Source organism: Oryza sativa, chromosome 2 (genome assembly GCF_034140825.1).
Source record: "Oryza sativa Japonica Group chromosome 2, ASM3414082v1".
Lineage (NCBI taxonomy): Eukaryota > Viridiplantae > Streptophyta > Magnoliopsida > Poales > Poaceae > Oryza > Oryza sativa.
In genome coordinates this window covers 15,956,393-15,968,585 of record NC_089036.1, presented here as the reverse complement: position 1 = coordinate 15,968,585, position 12,193 = coordinate 15,956,393, and the positions used below count along the sequence as shown (strand labels likewise).

General features: G+C 36.2%; 1 protein-coding gene across 1 annotated transcript; it reads left to right on the top strand.

Moving 5' to 3' along the window:
• Positions 1-2,942: 2,942 nt before the first annotated feature.
• Positions 2,943-7,747, top strand: LOC4329306 (uncharacterized). The gene is made up of 8 exons (XM_015768180.3): positions 2,943-3,465; positions 3,616-3,680; positions 3,802-3,866; positions 3,963-4,049; positions 4,395-4,525; positions 4,825-4,930; positions 6,437-6,693; positions 7,175-7,747. Exons 1-8 carry the CDS (start codon positions 3,028-3,030, stop codon positions 7,619-7,621), a joined length of 1,596 nt encoding a protein of 531 aa, XP_015623666.1. The 5' UTR covers positions 2,943-3,027; the 3' UTR covers positions 7,622-7,747.
• The last annotated feature ends 4,446 nt before the right edge of the window (positions 7,748-12,193 follow it).

The window sequence follows — 12,193 nt, the reverse complement described above, 5'->3', positions numbered from 1 at the left end:
CTATCATTTTCTTTTAGTTTGTTTTTTATATCATTTTCTTTTAGTTTGTTTTTTATTTTTATAGTTGGCTTGGACAAGTTTAGTTTTGTCTTTAATAACTGTTTTTATTTTTTTTTTGTAGTTTGTTTTTTATTTTTATATAGTTGGCTTGGACAAGTTTGGTTTTGTTTTTAATAACTGTTTTTAATTTTTTTTTTGTACTTTGTTTTTATTTTTATAGTTGGCTTGGACAAGTTCAGTTTGTCTTTAATAACTGTTTTTATAGTTAGTTTGGATAGTTTTGTTTTGTTTTATAATTTGTTGACATAAGTATTGAAATTCTTTTTATTTTTATAGTTGGTTTGGACAAGTTTTGTTTTGTTTTATAATTTGTTGACATAAGTATTGAAATTCTTTTTTATTTTTAATAACTGTTTTTATTTAGTTGGTTTGGACAAGTTTTGTTTTGTTTTATAGTTTGTTGACATAAGTGTTGAAATTATTTTTATTTTTAATAAGTGTTTTTATTGACATAAGTATGGAAATGCTTTGACTATTTTTAAAATTTTTATAACTGTTTTTTATAGTTGGATTGCATAAGTTTTGTTTTGTTTTGTAATTTTTTACATAAGTATTGAAAATGGTTCGACTAGTTTCAATTGAACATTTTTTTATTTTTAATAACTGTTTTTACAGTTGGTTTGGACAAGTTTTGTTTTGTTTTATAATTTGCCATATGTATTGAAATTATTTTTATTTTTAATAACTATTTTTATTGACATAAGTATGGAAATGCTTTGACTATTTTTAAAATTTTTATAACTGTTTCTATAGTTGGTTTGCTTAAGTTTTGTTTTGGTTTATAACTTTTTACATAAGAATTGAAAATGGTTTGACTATTTTCAGTTGAACACATGATTTTCTTAGAGAATGAAACACAAGTTTTTTATCCCAAATAATTTGAACAGAAGTTTTGAATATAAGAAGTTGTTATTCTTGTGTTGATCATCTGTACCAAATTATGGAATCATTGAAATGTCAAAAGATTCTTAATAAAAGAAAATAATTCGTTGGCATAAGTATTGAAATGCTTTGGCTATTCCAATTGAACACAAGATTTTCTTAGAGAATGAAGCAAAAGTTTTTTTTCCAAAGAGTGGAGCAGAAGTTTTGAATATAAGAAGTTGATATTATTGTATTGATCATCTATATCAAATTGTGTAATCATTGAAATGTCACAAATTTCTTAATAAAATAAAATGAGTAGAAGATGTTGATACCAGATTGTACATAGTAGATGATTTTGTTTTCATTGCCGTTGGACAATTCCAAATGCAAAATTATAGGATATACTTTTTTATAGCATTTTCAATCTATTATGATTGCAAACAAGCAAATCTTTTTACCCTTTTGTGGTTTAAAATCAATATTTTTTACTTGAGTAAATTTCAAAAACTATAGGTACTTTGATCAAATTATCACAAAACTACATATTTAAAGTGTTGTATCATAAAACTACAGATTTAGCATAAGATTTATCACAAAACTACAAATTTAAAACCAAGTATCACAAACCTACAACTTTAGTACTCGAGTTATCACAAAACTATAGATTATATAGTTTAAATATGTACCACTACTATTATGCTAAGACTTATAAATGTTGTAGCTATGTACTTACAGTTGATGCAAAACATGTAGATTTACGATAATTTTATTATTAAACATGTAGTTTGGCGATCTTCTATCTTAAATATGTAGTTCTTTGATAAATTTAGTTATAAATTTGCAGTTTTGTGATACACCACCATAAATTTGTAGTTTTACGATAGTTTGATCAAAGTGAATGTAGTCTTGTGAAATTTACTCTTAATACATTCTTACTTATCTTCAACATTTATGAACTAACCATTTTCCATTAGTCAAGACAAACATTAATTTACACTAAAAGCACTTATTACATGATGCACTAGTACAAATTTGGTCGACTAAAATTTTGTGGAAAGAACAAAGAAAACAATACCATTTTCGCATGTATTTAACCTCTATGGTGCAAAGGGAAAATGTTTTTCTATATTAGGAAGATAGACCCAAGAAAATTCCCCATGAGATCCAACCTCGTGTTAAAAAGGAAAATGCTACACATGCGATGTTTTTTTACGATTTTTGTACGATCAAACGATCAAACGAGGACGGCGCCTGGTACGTAACGTTGGTGCACGCGTATGCTGGAGCCCAAGAGTTCGTGGACCCGAAGCCCATACGCACATACATACTCATAATTTTTCTATGCCTTTTTTCTCTGTATCCAAGCAAATATTACAAACCTTGTCAAACATAGGTTCATACATGAACGTTGCTGCATCTTGTCCTGATTTGTATCATTGGAAATTTAGCATACTTTCAACTAGGGGTGATGTTATACCATGGTCCAAGGTGCAAGTAACATATTTGTATGGGTAATTTACTTAAACTAGGTTCACGTCATCATAATTTACTTAACCAAAACAGGGTAACACGATAAGTGTTGTGCGAAACAACTAGTATATATAAGATTGATTAGGAAAAATAGATTAATAAATACTATGAGCCTAGAAAAGGTTCCGTGTGGGACCAGGACTTGTGACGTTAATAAACGCTGAGTTTAGAAGAGACCGTTTTATCGTACAATTATCGTAACACATTATCGTATGTATAGCAGCGCCGTGTTAAAAATCCTCATCTCAAGACTCAAATGCTCAATCTTTCCTTTGTTCTTCTTCTAAAGGAGCACGTTGGACAATTTTCCATAGGATTTCAATCCTGCCAAAAAAAAAAAAGATCTCCACTTTTCTTTTGTTTCAAAGCAGCCCTTAAAAGGCTCTGCTTGATAAGTAAAAACAAAACCAGCCGTCTGATCATCAATCCGACGGTCCGGTATTCAGGCCGCTGCAAGTACCCACAGTAGGAGGGAAATCATGAATGGATCACAAAGAGCTTTGTGGCCGGTAGCCCACACTGGCCAGTGGCCACTGCTTCGCCGCCGGCCGCCGGCGAGACGGCGAGAGAATGCCTCCCTTCCCCGCCTCCCTCATCTTCCCCTCTCCCGCCATGGGAGCACCTCCGCCGCCGGCAAGACCCGGGCGCCGCTCCCGCTCCCGCGCCGTGGCCCGCGGCCCAGGCCCACCCCTCCCCAGCAAGAACCGCATCATCCCCGGGCGGCCCTCCCGCCTGTGGCTGGACCGGTGCCTCCGCGCGCTCTTCGTCGCCGCGCTCGCGCTCTCTCTGTCGCTGTCTCCTCCGCCGCCGTCGCTCCTCCTCCCTGCTGCCCCTGCCCGTGCTGCCTCCTCCCCCGTCGGCGAGCGTCGTCGGAATCCGGAAGCGCCGCCGTACCCCTGCGAAGATGTAGGGAGGTATTACGCGGGCCTAGACGGCCTCGCCGGCGACGAGCTCATGGCGAAGCTCCGCGCCGTCGTTTCGCCTCACGCCGCGCTGCGTTATAAGGATGTGGGTTTGTTTGCCTTCAGCAACCATGTTTATTATTGCTCCTAATTTGGTGGTAATTCTTGATGGAATCATGGAGTGCAAACAAGAACAGTTGAGAAAGAAATTAATAATCTTTTGTTGTTGTTGCTGCTGCTGCACATTGTTTAGTAGGTGTGGGAGGCACTCAAGATTCTTGATGCAGCTGATGCACCCAAACCAGAGGCGTCCCTTGACGTGTATGATGCTCTGTAACAGTTTATATTCGATGCAATGCTTAATTGCTTATGCGACATACATAATACATTGCCAAATGTTAGCTATATTTATGAATTGATTTAGACAATTATTGTTCTGTAGGATTGAGATATACTCGCAGAGAGCTGTGCCGAAGAACTTGGCAGGCAAGCCGGACGGATGGAACAGTGAGTCACATTTCTGAAGTTCTTTTGATTCACATGTCAGGACACAGGATGTGTGTGCTTTTCTTCGGTAGCAACATTGTACATTTTGCTGTGCAGGAGAACACCTATGGCCTCGATCATATGGCTTAACATATGGGCCTTCGCTGACTGATCTGCACAATATTCGCCCTGCAGATGTCAATGGCAAGTTGATTTTTGTAACACAGTATTTCTCTATGAGTATAACTCTCCAATGATGGGCATCATATCCTCTCACTACCCACTACTAGTCTACTAGAGGAAATTCAATCTTGTCATCTTGGAACATTACTATACTGCTTTTATCATGTTAACCATAAATTGTAAATTCCGTGTCTTTCGCTGATGACATTGATTGAATGCTACTTTGCATTGTTTGAAGTTCGAACTTCGTACTATTCTGAATTTTTGGCCAAAACCATTGCAACAGAAAGGAATTATAATGGATGTTCTATATAATTTTCTGAACATATTTAATAGGTTTTTTAAAAATGAAAATTATGTTTTCAGTAAACTCATCAAGGGGAAACAAGTATTATGGACATTGTGCTGCCACATCAGTAAGATGTATGAGACCTGCAAATCATGAAGCTGCACCTGACACAGAGACAGATAGTGAAAGATGGGCACCTCCTTTAAAGGTGCAGATAATTGTGGTGCAAATCGTAGGCACATGCTATTTCAGAAAGTTACTAAGTATGCAGTGCACTTAGCTTCAGGAAATAAGAATTTTACTTATGTTTAATTCGTATGAGGTGCATAATTTTCAATGAAAAATCGTTGTACAAATCATACTGAGCTAATAGCTGCAATGAGAAGTGATACTTGTGTTGAATAGTACATGAACACCAGCAATAGTACTTTCCAGTTACAGATATGAACAGAGACTATAGTTTTTAGGTTTTAGTGCTTATCACATTTGAGTGTTTGATTTCTTCAGGTGCGTGGAGATGTATCTAGGGCCCTGATGTACATGGCAGTAAGCTATGGATCTGACCAGAAAGATGGAGCACCACATTTGGAACTTTCTGATTCACCAAGTATTCGTAAGTAGTTCCTCAAAACCGAAGGTATTTATGATATTGGCTTCTGGCCACCAAATCAAAATGGAAAAACCATGAACAGGAGAGGAAATAGTCCACGGAATATTGCCTCACCTTCAAAATTTCAATTTAAATTGTAAAGAGTTGGAGGGATGAAAAATATAAAATTCATATGGAGTATCATGTTATCTTCGGATATTCTTTTCTTTCCCGTTTCCTTTTGACTTATTGTTGCATAGCTATTTTTTTCTGCTCTGAATATTAGTCAAAACAAAATTTTGCTTATCATCAGACACCTAATGGCAACAGATATTAATCTTGCAAATGATGTTTATATATTCTTTTACCAAAGCACCACTGTTTGGCTAAAGTCCGTTGTACTAATCATGTAGCTTGCATGCAAGCCTCTTTCATGATCTGTAATTCCACAAAGTTTTTTTTTCTCTCGAACATGTAGGAGAGCTGCGTATCATTGTATTAAGAAAAAGAAAGGAGAAGGTAAGAACCCTTACAACACACACAACAAACTTGCTTACATGAGCGCCAGAAAAGGCACTAAAAGACAACCTCAGCCTAATACAAGCAAACACTATTCACCGTTCGGTATGAGGGCAAGAATGTCCTTAGCCCCGGCCAAACCCCAGTCATACAACTCTTCTCTAGCAAGCAGCAAGGCTTCATCTAGGTTGGGAGAGGCGCCATCGAAGACACAATGATTCCAATGTTTCCATAATGTCTAGGATCCCAAAACAACAATAGAAATAATCCCTTTTCTAACCTTACCATCCACCCTTACTTCTACACTTGCTCACCAGTCATCAAAGGAAGCAATATCTCGCTGCAGCGAAAGAGTTTGTAGCCCAACTTTTTGAAGAAGGTTAAACCAGAAAACATGAGCGAAAATGCATGAGATGAGATGAGCAAATGATTGATTGTTTCTTCTTCTTGATCACAAAGAGGACAACGGGCTGGATGTGGAAGACCGTGGCGTGTAAGATGGTCAGCGGTCCAGCACCTGTCATGAGCCACTAACCATAAGAGAAAAAATGGCACTTGCCTGGAGCCCAAGATTTCCAAATCACAAAAGCTTACATAAATACGACAGAAAGGGTATCCCATCATTACCAATTGGAATGTTTCTCGCTTTGTTAAGGCTGACAAATCAGGTCATATTTTTCATTCTAATTGTGGCGGGCTTCCTCCTACTCTAAATCTTTTTTTCATTTGTTTCATAATGTGCCCAACCTATTATTACCAAGTACACAGCTCTAATCCTAGATGGAATGCTAAAAGAGGGGGAACCTAAAATGACGGATCCTTCCTATCTGATATCCAACAGAAGTAATGATTGATACATTAACACAGTAAAAAAAATACTACATTAGATCTGGTTATAATGTAATATGCACACCACACTAATTATTGATATTACATTTGTACTGTTATAATTATATTGCAATTAGTAACATTGGATCGAAACTAATGTGATAATTCTGTTTCGTATTTAAGAAAGCAGAAAAATGGGTCTCCTATCAGCTCTCCTAAAGTGGAATGAACTTGATCCGCCATCAAGGTCAGAGCAGCTTAGGAACAATCGAGTTTGCAGCCTGTACCAGCATAATCGAAACCCTTTCGTTGACCATCCAGAATATGCAAATCTTATATGGGGGAATTCCCTTGGTGAGAGTTCAAGTTCGGTCAGAACATTTCCAGAGGCTTGGGTAAATGAGTTCCACTATGAAAACAAAGGCAAAGATGAGAATGAGGTACGAAATCCGCTGCTTCACTGTTTTCTGCTATTATTTTTTTCTTGGGTTTCCTATGCTATTAACAGTTTACTTGCATATGTTAAGTAAATTTTGCACACTGGCAGACGTCAATAAATTTTCAATATAGTTCAATATGTGCATTATTTTACCATAATTGCAGAAAGGTTAACTACAATATAGTCCTGACCTCACAATATAGTCCTGAGCTCATATTAGCTTAAAGCTGATTAATTTCTAAGGTTAACTACAGTGTGAGGTCACAATCAGCTTTAAGATAATATGAGCTCAAACTCCAATACATAGTATATCACATACTCCCTCTTTCCTCCGTCCCGAAATGTTGTTACATTTTGGGATGGAGGAATTACTAAATTGATATGGATCTATATCAGTAAATCCCATCTTATTTCATCATCTTATCCATAAATTCATTCTTGAACAAAAGTACAAAACTAATATGGGTTTCTTTTCTTTTCAGTTTGTTGAGTTAGCGGTACGCACGTCATTAGATGCAAAAGATCTTACGCTCATACTGTATAATGGAGCAAACGGGCGAATGTACAATTCTCTGAATCTAGATGACAAGGATGGCTTCAGTGTTGCTGAAAGCAGTTCTAGTTCTAGTTATTTGATCTACACAGCATTCATCACTCTCCAAAATGGACCTGCTGATGGCATAGCTCTTGTCTATAAAAATGGAAACAGAAAAGAAGTCTTGGATTTTCTCTCCTATGAAGGTAGTATGAGAGCACTGGATGGACCAGCCAAGGGCATGGTCTCTGTAGACATGATGCTCAAGGAGACAGACGAGTCATCTCAACAAGATTCGTTGGGACTTACCGGGAACAAGATTGGCGACTTTGCATGGAGAAAGCTAGAAGGTTATGCAACCCCTGGAAAGTTGAATGTCGGGCAGATGTTTTAGAGCCATCTTGTTTGGCCCAAGTTCATGTTCATTGGTGTTAAGTTTTTGTGTGCTTTATAGAGTATCCACTACCATTGCTACATTATGTGATTTAATTAGTATATATTTTTGAGATACAGGTGCAAATTTGTGCATTTCAGGTAAGTGACTTTCGTGCTAATTCTATGGGGCGTCTATTTGTCAAGTGCCGACTCTTATCTATTAATCACATTTTTAACACCAGATCAATATCAATAACTCACACACTATACTTTTTTTTTCTTGTGGTGAAGCAAACAGTGTTCTAACATAAAAGTTAATAATCCTCTCAAGAAAAAACATAAAAGTTCAATAAAAATGTATGATTTGGTGTAAATTCGTACTAGTATGAAACTAAAAATTATGATTTACGTAAGTGTAACAATGCATCTAGATTAATTTAGAAAATAAAAAAACTAAAAGTTGCACTTTGTACTAAAGTTGTGTTTTTTATATTGTGAGTTTTTAGTATATCGCTCGTGAAAGTCCCGAAAATAACTTGTGCAAATTTAGGTGACTATAAAATGGACTGAAAAAAAAATCAGATGGCTGATAAATAGCAAAGTTATAATTGTATCTAAATATATGAAAGCAACAAGCTTTCTGAATGGAGGATGAGCCACATCATCTACAATGGTATGGACCGTTGGATGAGCTGCTAAATGAAAATGCACCGTTGGATCATCATGCTCATCTATAACAGTGGAAACACGTTGGACCAATCTGGATGCTTCCAGACTAAAGACCTAAAAAAGCAGATAACTCATGGGCTTAGTCTATTTAACACTACCATTTAAAAAAAGTCTTTTTAACACTATATATTTGTTTGCTTAATTAATCTCCTGACTAAATAAAGGGAAAATAATGACGCCATAGTCGTAAGTTTGTATCTATGATGTATGAGAGTGTACATGTAAATGCTCTGTTATACTACTTTTGCTTGGTATTGGAGCAACACACATCAACTAAGTAGCATCCACTACGTACCAATTTTATTTTAAAACAGTCCCTACGAACGCACATACGCACACCATACACTTGGGAGCACTCAGTGTTATTGCTGTCTCCGTTCTAAAATATAGATGCCTTTAACATTCAAAAATTATCGTAAAATATAGCTATTTCTACATCCACTCCCTCAACTTAACCAACATAGTCATATATTTTTTAGTTTCTTCGCCTACTTTTTAATGTCAATCAATTACAGCATTCATCCATTTACATCTCTAGCTACTGCATCATTCCCAAAATAAGTATTTCTATGATTCAAATTTTACATAGAAAAATAAGCATTTCTAGGACACTAATTTCAATGCATATCTAAGCATTTTTAACCAACTCAGGTGTTTAGAAAGAGCCAATTGGAGTAGTTCAAAATTTTAATCTTCCTTAATCTTAATCTTACTCTTACTAAACAAACTAGATATACTTATATATAGGAATTAATGGAGTATATTTGAGAACAAAGAAATTAACGTACTTACGAAACCGATACCTTTAATTAATGTCAGGATCAATGGTCTATTATATAGGTATGTTATGTTAACGCTCAGAGTCGTGCAAAGCACGATTAAGTGGCTAGTATTAGTGAACGAGTTTGTAAGCATTTTGCAAGAAAAATTTAGTGTTGTCAAATTTTTTGATATGACATGTTCCGCTCTCTGGACAATAAGGCTGACAGAGTGGGCGGTGTCGGCGGCGCCAAGGACGTGACAGAGCCGCCGCCACCGCCGGTGATCACCTCTCCGTGGAACTACTGCTTCTGGTGCCCTGAGGAAATCAAGCATCCCGAGGACGAAGCATCTTACCAAGCTGGACACAAGTATACATAGCATCTGAATACTGAACAACTTAGCTAGAGCGTAAGGCTTTGTTTGACATAACTCAATATAAGATCACGATAGATTTGATATTTGTATGTTAAATTATAGTAGTTTAAAATTTTAAACTTCATCTAAAATAAAAACACATTAATTTATCTAAATGTTATACACGCAATCGTAGATTCATATCCATGGATTCATGGAGCTAGGAATACCTAGCCCTATGAAATCTTCGATCTGAAGTTGTGCCAAAGAGGGTCTATTGTCCTTTGGACCTACCGAGAGAGGTATTTGTCAAAGTGAATTATTCTTTTTTTTTCTTATCAGTTTAAGTTTTTGGATTGAATCTATTGCTGCATGCAACTTACTATATAATATCACAGCAACAGGGTTGACCTGAGCTGGGACATACTCCCTCCGTTTCGAAATGTTTGACACCGTTGACTTTTTAGCATATGTTTGACCGTTCGTCTTATTCAAAAACTTTTATGAAATATGTAAAATTATATACCTACATAAAAATATATTTAACAATGAATCAAATGATAGGAAAAGAATTAATAATTATTTAAATTTTTTGAATAAGACGAACAGTCAAACATGTTTAAAAAAGTCAACGACGTCAAACATTTCGAAACGGAGGGAGTATATCATTATCCAAGCGAAGGCGCAATAACTGGTTGTTTGTTTCTCTGTTTTGAATTAGTAACTGAACATGAGACTATAAACAGAGTAAAATGAGATGAGTGAGACCATTTTTTCATATCAATGGCATTGCTAGCACAGGATTATGTTTTTTAACATTCCAACTATTTGGAAAAGATGGAATATTAATGCTCGTAAAACCCAAAAGGATAATGGCAAATCTTTTTAATCTACAGATAAAATTAAGAAATACGTAGTAGATTAGAAGTTGGCGTAAATTTGTTGACAAAAATTTAGTTAACCAGTTCTTATTGGAATATTATGTTTTTAGTTTTCTACCACCAATCAATTGATGCACTCTGATACCACAAAAAAGAGCTCTGTTAGCTTCTTGCCTTGCTTATTTGTATAGGAGGGTGCTCTTGCTTCGAATCTGGGTTGACATTTCAAAAGTTGGACTCAAATCTATCTTAAAACCAACTTAAATCTTTTCCAATAGTCGTAGAACCGATTTGGATAGAAAGTTCTGATACCAAGGTAGAAATTCTTGTGCCATTAGGAGGTCGGTTTTTCGAGTCGAGCTCTTTGTTTGATTAAAATAAATCAAATGAAAGATTATCAATCAGAAGTTCCGAAATAAAAACCTATAGAAGGTCTGATTTTTCAGCAAACTGAACTCTGTCTCAAATTATTTTTAACACCGGATGTTCCTATTGATATGACGACGATGTCCTTGGTGCCAAATATTGGTGCATTATTTTGGAATCACATGCATCTAAAGCACCCTTTACTAAAATCAAATGTAGCTGTATGCAAACCTAAAGCCATAGCATGATGAACCAAAAAAATCTCCAAGTCCTATTGTTAAGAAAAGCGAATTCCTATTCTCGTTAATAGCATTCAACCATCCGGTAACCATAGGTTCGACCCGCATTGAAAATAAACCGGAGAACTGTAAATAGTTCATGATGTGAAAGAGAGCCGATAACAATATGAACTATTCCCATATAAGAAGTCTGTGGTGCATTACCTAGCAAATACACTCCAAGTACCCAACAGGGAAAGAATCAAAGAAATATATGGCATGTTAAGTGATGTGATGTTATATCTTATCAATGTAGAGATGGATTACTAATCCACATTCCAGTTAGCAACGCATTGAGCCATTTTTACATATTCTGTTCATGTCCTTGCAGTGTTTATACACCACTTTAAGGAAATATTCAGTTAAAACACTTATCCCTCCTTCAATTTGAAGAGAAAAGAAGTAAGATTAGATGCTTGCTGTATTCATCACATCAGGATCAGGTACTGAACAAAATCCAACTCCAATCAGTACAAATATCTCAGAACCATGGCACATTGGATCAAATATTCCTTAGCATAAACTCTTACAGACTTGCAGGTCAATATTGAATCTGAGGATGGTTTGCCAAACATGCAACATGTAGATAGTGAATCGAAGTAACCAACACCTGCCGTTAATAGACAATGACTAATGAAATGCCTTCCTAAAAGCCCTTCTCACTATTAATGGAACTCCTGTCAAATTTACAGCCCATGGAAGCACAAGAACCAGACGATCAGAATGCCCTGTCCACCGGCACAGTTCCTAGGACTATTTCAACACACAAAACGACCAAAACCACTAGAGGCAGACCATAAAATGTGGAGCATCAGCCATGCAAACTTCCACCCTCCATCTCCACACCTAAGAAACTACCTAGCTCATCTGGCCATGAATTGCACAGAGGTTGATCAATCTTTGGAACTTTTCTGAGCTGCTACGAGATCAATCCAGGTATGGTTTCAGCATTTTCGTTTGGCAGAAATGGCAGCAAATAGTTTTGATCTCCATGGGGAATTTCCTAAAATCTTTCTTGCATCTGTAGAGCATTTGTTTCATAAGGAAGCATTCTGAAAAGTAAAAAGAAATTGTGTCATCCAATGTGTAAAGCCTAGCATAGTGATTAAGCCTCCATTTCATCTCATATTCACTACTCTCTTAGATAAAAACTGCGTGCATGACATTCAATTTTCTTACCAGTTGTAGATTGCTAGTCGTCTGGCTGAATTACTGTACGTT

Excerpts from the sequence above, each read along its gene's own strand:
- LOC4329306 (XM_015768180.3), top strand. The coding sequence starts at position 3,028 with ATGCCTCCCTTCCCCGCCTCCCTCATCTTCCCCTCTCCCGCCATGGGA. Across the intron at positions 3,681-3,801 it reads CCAGAGGCGTCCCTTGACGT|GATTGAGATATACTCGCAGA; the intron begins GTATGATGCTCT and ends ATTGTTCTGTAG. Across the intron at positions 3,867-3,962 it reads CAAGCCGGACGGATGGAACA|GAGAACACCTATGGCCTCGA; the intron begins GTGAGTCACATT and ends TTTGCTGTGCAG.